Source organism: Labrus mixtus, chromosome 14 (genome assembly GCF_963584025.1).
Source record: "Labrus mixtus chromosome 14, fLabMix1.1, whole genome shotgun sequence".
NCBI lineage: Eukaryota > Metazoa > Chordata > Actinopteri > Labriformes > Labridae > Labrus > Labrus mixtus.
Window position 1 is genome coordinate 10,334,260 of NC_083625.1, and position 19,270 is coordinate 10,353,529.

The 19,270-nt window shown below is 38.2% G+C and overlaps 1 protein-coding gene across 1 annotated transcript; it reads right to left on the bottom strand.

The window, feature by feature from the left end:
- Window positions 1–7,929: 7,929 nt before the first annotated feature.
- ufm1 (ubiquitin-fold modifier 1) lies at window positions 7,930–17,718 on the bottom strand. Its single transcript, XM_061055048.1, has 6 exons — window positions 17,534–17,718; window positions 17,377–17,433; window positions 14,454–14,511; window positions 12,364–12,403; window positions 10,626–10,658; window positions 7,930–8,406 (listed from the first exon to the last, which is right to left on the bottom strand). Coding segments are annotated over exons 1-6 (264 nt in total). The 5' UTR covers window positions 17,536–17,718; the 3' UTR covers window positions 7,930–8,332.
- Window positions 17,719–19,270: the final 1,552 nt, after the last annotated feature.

Sequence of the window (19,270 nt, forward strand, 5' to 3'; positions counted from 1 at the left end):
TCAGCATCAATAAAAGGGGCCTTTCTCTTGTCACTCTCCGCTCTGTCCTCTCTATCTCCCACACAGTGCACAACCTGTTGCTTCTTGAGGCAGCCCACACATAAAATCAACAGCCCCACGTACAAATCCGCTGATTTTACCTCACTGCAGAACCAACCTGCAATTACATCCTGTCTGGGTCAGCTTAAACGTTTAATGGGAAACCCCCTCCCAGTGCGCACACACATTCACACAAAGACCTACAAACAGGTATACATTCACATCTGGTCCAGCTTTGTTCCCATATTACAGTCTGTGCATTCAGAGGAACCACTAGGAACTCTTCCTACAAACAGGGCATCTGAGCGCTGCCGCCGCTCTGTAATCATCAACACAATGACCGTGTGAGTTTACACAAAGTGGCATTCTGGTAAACGTTTACTGTCTGGTGAAACTGCCAATTTGTTCCTGCGTCTCACACATTCATTTGCATTACAAATGACAACGCTGCTGTGGGTTTTTGCCTTTCAGTTAAAGGCACAAAGTTATTATTATAGGAGAGGGGAATTGGGTAAGTATCTGTTATTTCTGTGATTTTGCTCCTACATTAATTGGCTGGAAAATTGTGAGAAAAGACCTTCAGCATGCTTCTTTGCATTTTTCTGGCTTTTGAAAAAAGCCTAAATTTTTATGGCCCACTGGCTACGAAGAGCCGATCTGACATCTCAAGTTTTGCATCTTTTTTGACAACCACTGACTTTTAAGTTCTTTCACACTCCTCCTAGATATACATAATGACTTGTTTACAGCTGATGTGTGGGACTTTTTTCTCAGCTGGTGGGCTTTGCGACATGCTCCCTTACCGAGCAACTTCTCTCTATTTCATGTGATTTCACAGAGCTGATGAATCTAATAAGGGACATGCCTGCCACACTCCATCACACATCAGACAAAGCTCTCAGCCCTGCAGGCAGAGTCAATTTGCAGGCGTGGATGTCAGCTGTGGTAGCTTCTTGGAGGTTAACATTTGTTACAGTACTTTTACAGCATGTTCTTGTTACCGAGAATGATGTTCTGGACCAAAGATAAAAATGGAGAAAGAGATGCACGAATAAATCCTTTTCTGAATCATAATTTTGTAGACTTCCTCTGAAGTGTTTTCTATTTTCGTATAAATCTTTTGAAGCACAAGTGCAGACAAGGGTCCGATAGAGAAGAAAAGTTGCTGTTATTTATTCTTGAAGTATTCCTGAAGAAAAAGAAAGAAACGTACTGAGGGTTTAATAATTAACATAGCAGTAGCAATTAAGAATGTCTAAACCAAATCAGATTATGTTGCTCATTATTCATACGCTTCATCATAGAAAAAGTAAAAGAAACACACCAAATCCTCTCAGTTTTAAAGAGATAGAACAGTCATAATTTCCCTCTTAAAAAGTCAGGGAGATGGAGTTATAATTTTTTTTAAAGGATACTGCCATCTGGTGGTGAAGAGTGATTAAAAGCATTCAACAAATAAGCTCCCTACTTAACTTCAGGTGCACTCACACTAGGCCCAGTTGACCTAAGTTATGTGTTAAATGTTACCAGGTATTAACATTAAGTTTATATTACGGACTTGACAGATACAGTACGACTCATGCATTCAGAATTAAAGCTGAATATAGTCTTAGTTTATATGTGGGTCTAACAGTCACACTATAGGGTCGTTTTTATCATGCCACAGTTATTGAGGTTTTTGTTGTCTCAAGTCTGAGAGTGGGAAACAGGATCAGTAAGCTATTAAAAAAGGAGCTTTGACAATACAAAAATAAATCTATGTTCAACCTGCAAGCTGCCTCCACTCCACATTTTCACTCTTGCACACATTAGACCAGCTTTAGAGTCGAAAGGAAATGAGAAGGTACTTGTACGAAAACAAGCAGTAGGAAGGCAACTCACATTATGAGTAAAAAAGAAAGGAATAAAAAATGTTTTTAAACAGGTTCTAATGAAAAATCTAAAAAGACACGCACATCCCTCAGTGGGTGTTTGATCCAAAAATCACGAAAGGTAAGGAAAGCAAAACTAGATCCGCACACCAAGAAGCTCCCGTTTGAAGGATTTATGAAGTGACGTTTGGAGCAAACATGCTCTTCCTCAGACTGTAGTCACTACTTAATAAATCCTTCAAACCTTTTTTTGTCTCCCTCACAACAGGTTTTAAGCATATGTGGCACCAGGGCCAGCCTAACATGCAGGACAGTCATAAATAACTGGTGTGCACACCTACAGTAAGTGACCTTGATGGTGGTAATAGGCATCAATTTTCTTGTTTCTCCACCCACCTTTACAGAGTTAAATCCCACAAAGAGACTGTGTGACTCTGTTAAAGACAGGCCTTGAAAAAGATAAAGATTCAGCTCTCCCAGCTGACCTCAGGGTCAGGGAGATCAGAGAGGGCAGCTGGTTTCAAGGTCAACATCCATCTGTGTCACACTGTTTACCTTTACTGCAGCTCTGTTCTTTACTCTACCAATCAGCTGTTCCTCATCCACTAACACCTGCAACACACACACTGCATAGAAAAACTTAAGGTCAGTAAAGCAGTGAGATCTATTTTGCTGAAGGAACACTAAGATGTATAACAAACTGAATCATTGCTTCATCAGGTATACACTTTGGCTTTATGTGTTGTACAAAGATGACATGTGGAGATCATTCTAAATACATAAATATATAGGCTACAGAAAGAAAGAAAGAAAGAAAGAAAGAAAGAAAGAAAGAAAGAAAGACATGTGTACATCATACAATTTGATAAAAGTTACAGGATCTGAAAATGTGTACATGGGCATCAAATTTTATTGCAATTCATTAGCTGTCAAAACAGTTCAAGACAAACAAATGATTAGAGGGAAAATCAGTGGAAAGTAGTGTGACCATGAATGTCCATCCATCCATTATCTAAACCGCTTTTCTCGTCTGGGGTCGCGGGAGCCAATCCCAGCTGTCATTGGGCGAGAGGCGAGGTACACCCTGGACTGTTCCCCAGTCAATCACATTCACAGGGCTGACATATAGAGACAGACAATTAACTACACTCACATTCACACCTACGGGCAATTTAGAGTCACCAATGGACCAAACAGACATGTTTCTGGACTGTGGGTGGAAGCAGGAGTACATGGAGAGAACCCACACATGCACGGGGAAAACATGCAAACTCACTGTATAAAGGCGCAGTCCAATGGGGATTTGAACCAGGAACATCTTTGCTGTGAGGCAACAGCACTAAGCACCGTACCACCGTGCAGCCACCATGAATGTCCACTTCCTTAAATATTTGTTGAGATAATTCACTCTGGATCAAGGTGATGGACAGAATGATTGCCCTCCATAGAGTCCCACTGCGAGTAGCCTTTAAAAAACAACAACAACAACAACAACAACATAGACATACAGAGTCGTTATGAAGCTCTACGTTATAGCCCTGTTTGCTGAGGCTGTTATCACAGGCACAAAATATGCTGATGCTGGTAAAATAAACCCACTAAAACTTCTTTGCTCTCTCTGTTTTGACCAAGCTTCATGGATATGGTGCAAAAAAGCTAAACTCAGCCTGTGGCTGCTGCTGTGTCCTTAAAACACACTCTCCAAGCGGTTTATTAATACTCCCACAAGCCCTTAATACACAGAAAGTTGGTGCAGAGAGAGAGAGAAGAGATATAAAGTAAAAAAGGGATTATAAAAGATCAGCTAGAGGACTGTCTCAACATATTTAGGAGACCGCTTAACTCAAAGACCAAAAAAGAGTTTAGTGAGGCAACTTTCTAATACTTTTAAAACTTTCTCTTTCTCCCTGGGTGCAAAGTACAAATCCGGCAAACTCCTGGCACATTCCTGTCAGAGATCTGAGATATGCAGTAGGCTATACAAAAGAAATGTGCAACTTTTGCATTTGAATGCGATCTTGGCTTTTACCTGTATCACATACCTTAATCTCAAATAAAGAGAATACAGTGGCCTCAGGTTAGTTCACTTACTGTTTAATATAAGCTTAACCTACATAACACATGTAGAATACACAAGTGACACGGTTTGGCTACAGGAGTGAGATAAAGTGACAGCTTCTCTGTGATAAGAGCAGTCAGACAGAGAAAAGGATGGCACACTTACAAAAACCTGAAAAGGCTCTTCAGATGCAGGAAGAACTGAGTCATATCATATCAAAGAGATGGCATTCATAGACATGAATAGGTTAGTAAAAGGCAGAAGGTATTTTCCATTAACTTCTCAGTGGGCCGATGATTCATCTATTGAATATGATGTAAAAGGATTATTTGGATCTTAAGAGCTTGTGAGCATGAGATTTGTTATAAATGTTGTCCATTCTTTTCTATTTTTGTAGCACGTGTTTCCCATCAATGTCTTTCCTTTGTTACAAACCATGCTTTGGTTCCTTCCCTGCAGTTTGTTCCATTTTTTTTTCTCCAGTTAAGTTTTCTGAGTGGAGGTTTTTCCTTATCCAAAGCATGGGTGTAAAGATGGACAGTCAACTTGCTCAATATTGAACATGTATTGTTTGGACAGCATAATGTACATCAGTCACTTGCACTTAATAGTCATATTGGGGTGATTGTGGCCGAGTGGTTAGATAGCACTCCCCCAGTACAGAGGCTATTGTCCTCGAAGCTGGCGGCCCAGGTTCAAATCCCACCTGTGGTTCCTTTCCCACATGTCATTCCCCACTCTCTCTCTCGTCCCAATTTCCAACTATATCCCATTTTCTGTCTCTACAATAAAGGCACACAAAGCCCTACCAAAAAAAAAAGAAAAAAAGAGAAAAGATCCTCACATTACATTTGTGATTCATATCTAATGAAAGATTATTAATCGTATCATATGAAATGACAATGATCAAATCTGGTATTGGATGTTTTAATGTTTGTAAACCAATAACAAAGTGACTAGTGAGACCCTAGCTGCTTTAATAACACATTAAATATCTCTCTCTAAACTGGAGGATCAGATGCTTAAATTTACACCACTTGGCAGAGACATATGGAGTGTTTTCCTCTCAGTGCTGACTTATTGAAAATTGCTTCATGTCTTAATCTTCTGTGTGCCTCCATATTCATTCTTCATCAAGCTCAGTTGAAGGCATTTCACATGAAACAAGAAAAAAGTAGTTCAACATCTGCTGTCCTCCAGCTGTAATTCTGGTTGTCAGACAGCAGGGGGCAAAGTTAGATCAGTCTTATTAATAACCTTGATGTGGAGCCTCACTGTGCTTTTCTACATTTATTCATCTCCCAGAGGTGTGATATCACCTGGCTGTGTGTGCATGTGCTGAATTAGGTTTCTGCTCATTTGCGATCTCGTAACACACACACCTGCATGTACACCTGTGCAGCATGGGTTTGAGTGACAGGTGTGTGTGTGAGACCGGAGTGAAAATGAGCTGGATGAGCTGTCAGAGGGGGGCTGTTTCCATTCCCTGGTTCCCTATTTCGTTATCTGGCTCGCTGACCTGTTGCTACGTTGCTGGTTTTATCCTGCGCTGCACCGGTGGAGGACGACCAGATCTCATTTTAGATCCGCTGCCTTTAATAGAAGGCCAAGAAGCAGGCTCAACATGTCATTTATGAAGGAGCAGGGGGCACAAATGATTCGGGAAGAAAGAAGATGAGGGGAGTGAAAGCTATTATCTCACAAGGGGGTATTGATTCTGCTATCTTTTTCTCATTCACTCACACATATTCATGCATTAAAGCAGCAATTAGTCAAGGAATATATGTTTAATCATTCCTGTTTATTGTATTACTTCATATCTTGAAAGTGAGCGTCTTAAAAAACATTGCTACAATCTTCAGCCTATGACTGTTTATGGCTCAAAGTAAAGAACATAAACACAAAACAAATCAACCTATAAGTCAATCAAAGCGACCAGTCTGTTCCTCTTAAATGATGTATTATTCTATTTAAAGTCAAAAGTATAGTACTTGCATTGTTTTGCAGCTGTAGTATGCATTTCCATGTGTCTCATTTACTCAGGTAAAAGGGAAAGGGGTCATAGCAGGGTACACATTCTACCACCCCCACTGCAGACTCTGAGGACAAACTGGTGCAGTCAAATATATTGTAGACCTTTTTTAGGGCAGTAGAGGACAGAACCTCCAAAGCTCTGTTTACTATAACCCATATAAACCTTAAATAAATCTCACTCAACCCACAGCAGCAAACACCTTCCAACCTTACTTTACATTTGCCCTGTCTCATGTCAACTAAGCGGATTGCCAGACAATGATTGAAACAACCAGAGCCAACACAGTCTTTTTTTTTTTTAAATCCTTTGTTAGAGAAGGACACTTTTGCAGTGTGATGACTGATTGCTGAGGCTTGGAATTGTGCGGCAGGATGCGGATCAGAAGACATTCCTCCTCTTGGGAGCAGGTAGAAATCAGGACTGAGCCACAGGTTTATTTATGCAGCAAGGTCTTCAGATACTTATTGGGCAGGGACTTAAGAGCTCATCATGAAATATGACGACGGAGCATCTTTCTGCCTCGTCGGTTAAGAAGATTAGACTACAAGACGGTTTTGCCTAAGTGTCACGTTTTAATTTCATGCTTAAAGAGCGCAAAATTAGCAGATTTAAAAAAAAAAACAAAAAAAAAACTTTTTAATGAATGCATCGATGTTTCCAGAGCTGAGTCAGCATTTTAAAAGGTTGCGTATTTATACTGGTCTGCTCTGTACCACTTGAATTAAAATGGAAAACATTTGAAGTCCTTAAAAATGTAAATTGTTATTTTTTTTAACCAGGTACATTGAATGTGTCATGCCACCCTTTTAAACCCACAACAAGCTGCATCTCCAGCACTCTGTAGTCTTTTTCCTATTTCATTAGTAATATTTCTGCTCGATGTGCCCAGCAGTGGCTTTGATTAAAACAAATGAGAAAATCCATTTGTGACAGCACTCCCGCTCTCCTCCCCTCCATCTTGAGTCTGCATCCTAATGGATAGGACACAGTGTGCTCTCTGCTGTGTATTACAGCATGCACACATCATTTCTCTCTCTAACCTTTGCCAAGTGGGCTTCTTTTTTTAGTTTCTCAAGTGCGGAGAAATTCAGAAACAAATGATTCCGCCCTTCTCTGGTGAAACTGATTAATGTGGAGGGGATAATAAACTGCTTTCCCTCATTAATCAGTCAGACAACGATGAAGCACATTTCAGGACAAACTACCGGTTGAGCTATGAGTCATGATTTTGTTTTTGTTTTGGATGACAATAATGGGGAGACTTGATCTGAAGGCATTTTTTTTTTTTAATCTAGTGACTTTTTAAATTTCAAGAAGAGGAAGACAAGGCGGAAGACTACAATCAAACATTTAATTGAATTGAAAGCTGAAAAGCAGTGTTTGTCATTGTCAAACATGCTGCAGCCTTTGTATTTAAATCAATGCTTTTGGGATACCTGCCTTGTTTTATCAACTTCTACTGAAGTCAGCAATGCATATCAATATGATTCTAATGACTAATGTTGGATTTTTCACATCTACTGTGTGAATATACTTTATAGTGAATATACTTTAGAGAGTAGGGGAACTTGGTTCAGTAAAAACTGGTGTTTGAGTGTCACCTGACAGAGGGCAGCAAAGATCCATGTGTCTTCAGTTTGACAGATTAAAAAAAAAAAAAAAAAAAATCACATTTCCTTACATTCAATTGAAAGTATGTATCTTTAAAATGTTCCTGACAATGATGGAATGAGCTCCAAACAAGTTTAGTCCAGATTCATGATGCAAATGTATTCTCGTTTGAAAGGAAAAGGTTTTCAAATAAAGACAAATCTAATGTAAACACACATTCAGAGAGTCACGTCTAACCCACGTCATTTGAAAAGGGTTGCCAGGTTATTTCTGTGAATAAGGAAAAAGACAAACATTGCAAAAATAACGAAATGTTTGTTTGACATACTAATGGTTTATTTTCATTTACAATGATACAAAAGCTTCAACTGAATCATTTGTTTGTTAATCTTCGCTAACATTTTCCCAGCATGCCTGTCTGTGTTTGAGGATATTAATTAATCAGCACCGTGGGGATCTTCTGATGTCACTCTCATCTTTAGATCCAACGACACTGACTGAGGAAATAAAAAAAAAGACTCAGAATGAAGAAGCAGGGAGCATGCAAGTGTGAGTGCATGTCCTCATTAAGTTCAAATATATAAACTCTCATGTGAGTCACTGTCTGTTGTGGGCAAGAAAAATAAATATGACACACGCCGAGGTGTTTCCTGGGTCTCAAGTGTTATATGATTCTGTCGGTTGAGTCATTATGCCGTCAACGAGTAAAAAGCAGCATCAGTCTCCTTGTCCTCCCACTCTGTCTCTTGGAATGATGCGAAGCTCTGAGCCGTGTTTTAGAAACACGTTCCCTGCAACACAGCAAAAAACACCAAGATAAGCTCACAGTTTATAGCCTGCGATCCCTAATAAAAAGAGTTTCACTGTCAATAAAGCCCAAAACATGGCAACTCACCAGCTGGGAGAGAAACTGGTCGTGTAATCTCAGACGGCTCAGTTTCCAACTCCCAGATGAGATGAGTTGCTCAAATAAAAATAGTGATGATGGAAAACGTCTTTAATTAAGTTAAACTTTGTCTGATTAGCATACACCTTCAAAAGAAACAGGAAAACAAGGCTGTAATAAACTTTGTTTACAGTGATGCAAGGCGTGTAGTAACACAGATAACTGAATCTATGTGATTAGTCGTTAGGTGTTTATGAATTCAGAACAAGTACAATCATATATTTTTGCGAGGATGATTCATGTCTGTTCTTAAACTGTTAAACACATGGGGAAACTATTTTTTCATGGTAAAAAAAGCTGTCAGGATTATCTTTCTAGCTTTTTAGTGACTAATGTTTGAATTGTCATTCTCACCACTAGAGGCGGGAGTGCATACTGGTAGAGAAAACTGTGTGTGTGTGTGGGGGGGGGGGGGGATAAGTTATCACCCAATGACATAAAACAGTGAGGTATTTTCAATTTCAATTCAATTTTTTTCATTTGTGGTCCATTATTTTTTAAGCATTTTTCTAGTGTCATGTTTCCGCCTCACCTTTTATTTCCCTCATCTCATTAACATTATTTTGTAACTATAACATAGTTTTAATAAAAAAATAATACAAATCTCTTCTGGAGGTTATAAGGATTTTCCCTTTCTTTTTTTTTTTTTTAATGCTTTAACAACATAATGAAATGTTGCACTTTGTTTTAGCCAAAACACTATCTCGACTACACTCCTGTCAGAAAGCTTTCTATGGCAGCCACTGATTCAGTGTGCCTGTCCTAATTCAATACATTAAATGAAATCAAGTGAAGCATTCCACATATAGATTGGTTATTTTGATAATCAACCAAACTGTATTATGTGAACACTGATCAGTTGAAGTGCACTGTATAGTTTATAGCAGGAAACGTATGGTACAAAGAATAAGAGGGTCTAAAATGACATGGGATCCCAGTGTGCTGCTCAATCATGTGAACACGAGGAAGAGTGGCTCCAGTGGGTGAAAATGGCAATCTGACAGAGGTGTCTGAAATGAGGCTATTCTTGGAAGCACACAGCATGGATGTTTTTTTTGTTGCAGATAAAAAGCCGTTATGAATGCCCACAATTTGTTGCTTTCGTAGCAAAAGAAAATACCCATCATGCCTTGGGTCAAAGCGAGCATTACCTTATCTCTACTCTATGCAGACAAATCACTCATGTGTGACCTATCTTTGTGAAGAATGATGACTTACATGAGAAGAGGTGGGCTACGCATTAAGTAAGGACCTAAGGGGGAAAATCAAGAAGGCTGACAGACAAAAAGGATTCACCAGGGCTCCTCGATAATGTGCTAATCTAAAGTCAAGTTGAGTTCAGGCTGCACAGCTTGCTGCGTTAAGTACGTCTCCAGTCAAAGGTCACTTTTCATTTGAATTCAACATTACATATTGCCTCTTAGGGTATTGCATCTGTATTTATGTATAAGTTAGCATCATTTCCATACAAATAACTTAAATGCAAACACAGAGATGTTTCAGTCATTAACCGTTTATTTATATGTGGTCCCTGTTTGCTACATCTGGCCTGCTTTTCTAAAACCCCAAAGCAGATACAGTAATCCTGATTAGATTAGCTGGAACTGCTTGATCCCAAATCGATTTGTTACGCTCCCTCGAGTACACCGCTTGATATTACAGCTCGTGTCTTTATAGAGCCACCAAACGGAAGTCACTGCCTGTGGGCCTCATCCAATTCACCGTTTAAACTATTAACCACATGCCACCAGTATTATCAAAACACATGATGAAACATGGTTTATTGGAGTCCTGCCCTCAGCTATTAACGCTTTGATGAAAGCAAACTGAGAAGTTGTTAAGAGTTTAAAGTAGGCCCTGAGGTGGATAAAGCTCCCATGAACCTTCATTCACATGAGTGAAAAGAAAAAATAAGACCTAGCAGCATTTAGAGAGGGGATTCAAAAACACCCAAAGTGTTTATTTCTGTGTGTGTGTTTGTGTATCCGTTTGTGAGTGAGTGGAAAAATAAGCTTGTCAAAGCTAAACGAAGGCATTAGCTCCAAAAACAACATCATAACTCACCTGCTGTCTGGGCAGGGTTGATTCCTATTCCGTCTGAAAGACCACCGTAGAAGAAAAACACAATGTAAACAGAAAAACGTGTCATGTAAATGAGAGGCACACAAAGACAACAGAAAATCTGCAGTATCATCAGTTTATCCAGAACAAACATTAGAGTGTGACTCAGCAGAAGCTAGCTTTTGATCGTGAACCGGTAAAAGCCAAAGTCATGTTCAACATGTTGGTCAAATCAGTCATTTCAAAAACCCAAATCTCATTCTGGTGTTATTCAGCAACAGAATGCCCAATACTGTCCCACTGGCCCCCTGAAATGTCACTTCTTATCGCTACGTAGCTGCGCATGTGGGGAAAAACATCAGGAATGCTGCTGCTGAACGTCTCCTATTAACTCCCTCACACTGTCGGTGTGGAACTCCAGGATTGTGTGCTGCTGCACAGTAGAACGGTTGGAATCTAACGAGTAAGGCAACATTTACAGACCGTGTGTTCCTTTCATGACTCTGACTTTGGTGACAAATGCTCTGTCACGGTCCACCCAGCTGAACATGGATAATGATTTTACAAATGCAGATATGCTCGGTAGCTCAATGAGGTTCTTGACATATAGGCAAATGTATTGCCAGTCATTTCAAACTGAGCAAATTTAGCCTGATTAAACCTTAATATTACTTTTAGCAGTATATATCAAACAGATGTGATTTCTTAACCTCCATCTCTTAAATCTGTAAGGGCCATTTCTGCTGCTTGTAGGCGCAAATTAGCCAGCTTCCGTCTGTAATGTGAAAACAAAATGTCGACTCAATAATGGGTCAATATGTAGTGTAATACTTGGCCAGAGATAAGTGGTATTAGTGTTGTTGCATTTCCTGCAGGGAGCCGACACAGATCAATACAGATGACTTAATGCCTCTTCAGCAGAATGAGTAGTACACAGAGAGAACATCTTTTACTTTAAACACATCTATGGATTATTTGTTCATTGATTAAATATCAATCTCAAAGATGGTGTAAAATGACAAGGAAATTGGGTTTTTTTTTTTCTCTCCTGGCTAAGTTTATGTCACAAATAATGTCCTTTGAATTTGAAAGTTTACCTTTTGTTTAGGCAGAGTTTAAATGTTGCATAAATCTAATTAACTTTAAGTTGTAATAAAGGTTGAAACATGCAGAGTGAAGATGACAACACAGAAAAAATACAAGTCGCTTTTTTTTTAGTCGACTTGACTGTGATGAATTTCTCGTCATTCAGATCTTCTTGTTGAGACTGTGGAACTCTGCAGATTCCCCAAACACTTCAGTCCAGTGCACAGATTGTGTGAGCGGGATCATTTATAGTGAGCAGATTGTTATGGTGGAATGTGACCCTGACAGGATGAGCAACCTGCTCACTCTACATTATCCCGCTTATCACACAGCTTCTTTCTTAGGTAATCAATCATCTGAAACTAAATATTGATTTGGAAATTATGTTTTGATTTAAAATGTATTTCTTCTGCTAAACAAATAGAAATGTGGAGTCTACTGTTAGAACGGAGTCAAGGCAACAGTTAGCTGTGTATCCTTCATAAAATAAGTATTTAAAACAGCCACGTCATTAAAAAAGAACGAGACTCTCCTTCTACAGTAAAGTGCTTCTTGTCGACAATCAATCAAGGAAACAAGCCATGTCTGCACTAACATGTTAAATCTTTGGTTGAAAGAGCCCCCCCCCCCCCTCCCAAAAAAACCAACAACTCACCATTTGTTATAATTGCACTGGTTGCTGATGGCACTTTGAACTGTAAAAGAAAACAAAGCACAGGAAAATGATCACACTCGAACCCCTTTTGTGAATTTAAACAACAACAAGCTTCATTTCAGAGCTTTAAGCAGCACTGAAGTTCTTTGCTTTAATATCCAGAGACATGATGCAGTCAAGTTCCCCCCCACCGTGAAATCACAGTTTGAATACATCCTCAAGAAATGAAGTTACATCCCATGAGTCAGCGTAGTGAGCTTCATACAGCTTGCTGTGTGACATTTTCAAAATAAGAGCTGCATCTCTTTAGAAACTGCATGAAAAATGCAGAAAGAAAATGTCGTTCATTGATTTTTGTCTTTAGTCAGACCTCCAGGTATTTACACACAAACACACACACACACTCATACAAACAGTCAAGAAAAAGCTTGAGGGGTAGATAGCAACGCTTGAATATCTGGAAGATAATCCCTCGGCATGGTTGCAAAACAGTCCCTACTTTAGGTTAGGACCAAAGAGGATGTGGGCTGGTGAGACTTGCAGTGAAGGGTGCAGGGAAGAGTCTGTTGCCGGGAAGATAAGGTTAGCAAAGGGCTGCTCTGCCAACTACTGCCAGGTAGCACAAGCAGCATTTGAAACCGTCTAGATCGGGAATTAATGTTTTGTTTCATGTGGCATAAAACTGGCTGAGAAAATCTAGTATCTAAAAAGGATTACTGTCAAGATCCCAGGACCATCAAATCAGTACATTTTGTTTTAAATCTTGTAATTTCTCTTTCAACTCATCACAGATATAAAAATCCCTGAAAACAAGTGCCAAAAATAAACCTCTGATAATTACAGGTAAAAAAGGACAGACAAATTCATTCAACAAAGCACTCTGGCATGTGATCATTGTACAAAATACAGACTGAATATTAATGGTCGGCTGTCACTGCTGAAGCAGAAAGCCTTACTGTGTTGCATCCAGTCAGATGTGACACATTTAGCTCTACAAACAAACTGGTTTATAATAAAGGTAAATTAGCACCCCGTCATCACATGTGCATAAAATAGGACACAATGAAGTTACAGTACTGGAGAGGTTCTGGGTAAAAGGTTAGGTGTTAGATGTGTGTGGCCTGTGCATGCATCCCTTAGGGTTAATATAAAGTCTTATCTGCCTATTTAATTATAAAGGACCTCAGAGGTTAATGACAAGTCTGTAAATGTGCCAGTGTTTGCCAGCATGATCATTTTCATTTGAAACTCCGTTGAATAGATTTTTTTTTTGCAGAGACCGAACACAGAGTCTTATCAGAAGATGGAGGACATGCAAGCTGGACATAAGTGAAGCCAAATATCTAGTTTTTTGCAAATAAATTTGCTTGTAAAAATAAACAAAGTGAAGGTCATTTCAAAAGCTCAAACTTTAAATGAGGCCTTGAATTCCAAAGGAAGAGTAACTATGACGAACCATCAGTCTTATAAATGTTGATTGCCATCAGTTTTTTTTTGCGTCTGGAGTTTTCCAGTCAGTTGTTGGAAGTACATTCAAACTGTATGAGTCTATATTCTCATTTTAGTATTCTCTTTGTTGGCGATTTTGGATAGGCTAGCTGATGCGAGTGAAGCGTCACCATGGTAACTGAAGTGCACATGTTCATAAATTAAACCCTGAGTTCAATGTGGGGAAACATTTATTTATTTTAGAGTAATTTATGCGACCAGTATGGATTTGTAAACTTTTTAGACCACAGCCCAATGGACACAAGATTTTTTGGGGGAAATAATTTGTATTGTAAACAAGTGATTTTCACTTTCTGACGTTAACATGTTAGCAAACTCTGGATGGATCAATTTAATTTGTTTTCAAATAAATGTGAATGTATATACTGAGGAATGTAAGATATTTAAATGACACGTTCTACATAGCTCCTGCACAGAAAATATGACACATCAGTTTACATTCCCATAGGTTTCTTATTTGCATTTAATATTACATTACATTTTTCCTCCCAATAATCCAACTATGAAGAGATAAATCTTTAGTCTCATTGTGAAAGTAGCATGTTGATGGCTAAATGTTAAAGCACAATCAGTAAGCTTACCTCCTCAGCTGCAAACTTCAACACTGCTGTGAAAGGCGTGCTCTCAGGGACACTTAGTCTGCAAGAAAACAGTTCAAAATACTCCCATTAGATCGAAAGTTACATCACCCCCTACGTGAAAAAACAAGACGCTCATATTTGAACCTGTTGACCTGAGGGTTGATCGACAGCTACCTGGGACAATTGAATGGGGCAGAAAGAGTCAATCACACTTAGAAGCCGCTCTGTAGCTGGCCATGTACTGTTACTTTAAAGAGAACTGAAGCAAAATGTCCTTCTAGGAGTCAATCGAGTGTAACATTACTTTTGTCAGAGTCAATTCTGAGGATATGGGACCATAAGTAACTGACTTCCTGTCAGTAACCCCCCAACAGAAACCAACCAACATCAAACCCTGAAGGGTGAGGAGCTAGAGGGTACAAAATAAACTTTCAGAATGAAAAAGAAACTTTCTGATAATAAAGATCATCAAACTTTCTTAAATGACTGGTGATTATAGAAATAAGACAAATGGATTGATGGTGAGCTCCTCTGTCAGGATTCATATGATGCCTCATTAACTATCTTTATTATCGCCTCTGTTCATGCTAAAATATTAACAGCTGCAGCGAGGCCTTGTCTGACCTCATGGGAGAGCCTGCTCTCTGACAACACCTTAGGGCTTTAATTATTACATGGACTTTGTTTTTTTTTTTTGGAGAAATGTAACTGCAATTTCTCAAATCAAAATTCAGAGTGAAGGTGTGTTAGGACACTTGACTCTGCATTACACAGCCTAAAATATAGCTGTTGTAAAAAAGGCACACAAAACATGAATGGATGGATATTTTGTGTTGGATGTTTGACGTTCTTTTCCACATTTGTTAAAGCTACCTCGTAGATTTGCTGTAACCAATTCCAGCACTATATTCAACGCAACATTCAAAGGACCAAGGTTGACATTAAAGGTGAGGTATGCAGTGGTGGTTTAATCAATATCAATATTTCATTATTAGTCTGCTAACCGCTTGATATTCTTGTGTGATTAAAAATACAAACATTGTTTTATAAACAGCCTTGACTCTGTAAATGGACAACAAGAAGTGTCCCAGTGTGCAGCCACATAACAACAGATGGTGTTTTGTGTTCTGCAACATCCGCCTGCAACTCCACATCTTTTCTGTTTTCATTCACTGTGGCAATGAATTGTGGGGGCAGAGCTTTTGGAGGAACAGAACAATAAAGGGTGGTACGTCTGGTTGGTGAATTTAAAATTCCGAGAAATATTTCTGCAGAATCGCTTAACCAAACTTTAAAAGGCTTGATAACATGTAAACCCTCCTCAAACATTAGCATCTATAGGGTATTATTATATTTAATATTTTATTCTCAATTAGCCTATACTGCTGTAATTGACAGTATGTGTTTAAACAAAAAGGCTTGAATAAATCATACTCCTCTAAAGTACCTATGTTTTAAAAAAATATATTTGAATTCAAAGTCTGGGTCATGAGTTTTTGCTTGCAGGAAAAGCTTTTAATTTAAAGTCCTTCTACAGCAGAAAACATCGATTCAACTTATTTTATTTTTTTAAAGCCACATCTCAATAAAAACAGTAGATTACTTCTTTACAGTTTTTGTATGTCAGATAGAAATGTCAGCTGCTTTAAGTACAGGATTCATCTCTCATGTTTGACAACGAAAACAAGTCAGAGTTTGTCAAAGAGGAGACTTCACCTGCCCAATAAAAAAAGCTCTTCTCTGAATCCGTAGTTAGGTGTGCTAGATGCTAGCATTAAATTGATTTGGCACAACAAATAAACATCAGCTACTGACATTGATTCATGCCATATAATGCACTCAACTTGAACCTATGCATCGCTAATGAGATGCACCGGTACAGCAATTAAAAAAATAATAAAGCCAAGAACCAGGTCCCAAAAACATGTTTGTAGTTTGATTATTATGTGTCATTGTTATCCAGATTTCAACATCACTCAAATAATTTGCAACTCAAAATGTCATTTCACATCCAATAATGGATGATACAGTGACCCTTTGACAAGCAGTTCAACTTTAATTTGAAGAATCATTGCAATATATAAATGCAAATTCTGGATTTTTTTTATTTTTATTAAAGATTAATGCACAGGAAACATATTCTATCTATTGTACTTTACTCTACTTAAAATCTCATTCACAAAGTATTATTGAGAGGAGCTCCACAAGTGTGAAAACATGCACGTGCTTGAATGTGACAAAACACTGCAGACATGGAAAGCGCTGTACAAACAGTAGCACGGTCATGTATAATGGCTCCTGTAAACAGACAAAGTTTACTTTCTGTCTGTGTTTTCCCTACTTGTCTAGCCTTGTCAAATGAGCGTCAAAGCAATAGTAAAAAAAACAATTATGTAAAGTAAAAGTACAAGGTTTACATTTACATTTAGCCTTTTTATTTTAAAATATATCCTGTTACTGCTTCTGCTGCCTGTCATCTCTGTCCTGTTTAAAGGAGATTTGAGCACAGGAATGTTTTAATGTTTCTTTTCTTCTCACAGCTCAATGTTGTCATTCAGAGAGAGAGAGAGGAGCTAAATGAGAAAGTTACAATGTTACAATTCACTTAGCAGACGTTTTAAGTGACGTCATGACGCCTGCTAAGATCACTCTGTCACACATCCATTTCAAACCTAATAGAAACACACTATGTTTAGATCATTTTTGGTAGGCTTGAACACAAAGTTGGCCACAGGTGTAGTCAGTGAATCACAGCTGACAGATGTTCTCTCAATGACCACATTTAAAGTGACTCTGTTTAAATATAACAACAAGTCAATCCACGCATGCATCGAAAAACAAAATCTACGTGGGTACATTCATTAAATGTGGAAGCTGAACTGAATTGTTCTGATTGTTGAATAAAAATGAATAAAGTACTCACACTTTGTATGGCAGCTTGGGGTCCGACGTCAGGGTGATTTTAAACGTTACTTTAGACCTAACGAAGAGAATGACATGACTGTTATTAGAACCACACTGAACACTAAATAATATGAAACACATTGAGGTAGAATTACTCTAAAATAAGAGAAACTTACATCTTTAGTGCGAGGTAACTCCCTTTGCGGTCTGTTTATACACAACCGGAAGTCCGAAGGACCCCTACGTACACGTCATCCTTCCAGCACTGTTTTAAAAACACGTTTATGTATGGAAATTTGCTGTTTTTACAGGGTTTCTCAGTATTTTTTCAAGTTTCAGATTGATTTCACCAGAATAGTGTGTTATGATAAAAAAAAGTTACGTGTGTGATTTGTTGCTAATAATTGACAGGCGTTCAAGTCAGACGACTAAGCGGTAGCCGTAAATGACAACAAAAAGCGCATGGCGCACTGACAATTTATTTGGCACATGTTCGACAGGAGGAAAGTAGATCGATGTCCTCTCTAAATACATTAAGAAGGCTAAACCATTTTCCTCATAGTAGTAAGGGAATATTGTGAAAATCTGGGAATAAATTCCTTACCAACCAATTTCTACACCAATGTGTTTCTAAAGGTGTCTAGTTACGCAAAGATTTAAATTCAACTCCTGTAGGAAAATCCGTGAGAGCTGCTGAAACTTGGGGTACCTGGTTGAAAATTAGAAATTTTTTATTTTTTTTTATTTTTGATTGAAAATTTGAAATTTTTGATTTTTTTTACATGTGCCGTAAATAGCATATTTGTGGTCAAATTAGGGGTTATTTGGGATGCTGAATCCATTGCAAGCATTTATTTTGCACCAAAACCACTCCTTGATAGAGAAACGGCCACGCCCACTTTTCCATCTCTCTTGAAAACCATTTGTTTTGGTGAAAATCAATGTTGCTTGTTGCATGTGAATTATAAAGCATCTTCATAGGTCTATTTATAAATGTATTAGTGATGGTAACTACCTTTTATTAACTGTTAAATGTTGCAGTTGGTTAACATTTGTAGCAAGACAGTGAGTTTTGAGTGGCAGGTGCCAGACGTGCTCAAGCCATTCTGTGGATCATGGACAGACACAATAGAGTCCACACATATCAAATAATATTCACCGGTCAAAGAGATATTGCAAGATGATTTTAACTCTGATATGTAAGTATTATTAAATTTGAGTTTATGTAATTCATGTAACATTGCTACTTAATGTTTTACTGACCTGAAGTTTCAGCAGCTCTTATGGATTTTCCTACAGGAGTTGAATTTAAATCTTTTTATATGTGTAACTAGACACCTTTAGAAACACATTGGTGTAGAAATTGGTTCATAAGGAATTTATTCCCAAATTGGCCATATATCTGATAAAATTCCCTCACTATAGAGAAACGTTGTTTTTATTTTATTCTATCACCTCACAGAATATATTTTTTCCTCCTGGTGTCAGAGTCCAGTTGGAAATATGCTAAAGTTTGTTTGTGCTGCAATCAGGCATATAACATTACTGAATGTTTATTTCTTTGGGTAGCAAAACAAATCTCTCACTTATAAATCACATGAGATATCAGCTCCCTTGTACTATAGATGTACAGCTTTTATAATTGTTCATCTCAATAAATCCTTTCTTTTTTTAATTCCATAAAGATATCACACATATGTAATAAAACTGTGCTTTGAATGTGAAAAATAACAGAACAAAGTGGTAACATTTGAATATCCCTAACCCTAACCCAAGGACTCAAAAGGAAGTGGATGTCCAAATATGTAACATTTATAATTCCCATCAAAAAAAATATGCCACATTAAAATTCCTTAAAAAGAACTAGCAGCCCCCTACAGAGCAACATGTTGGTTAACAGTTGGGGAGGGTGA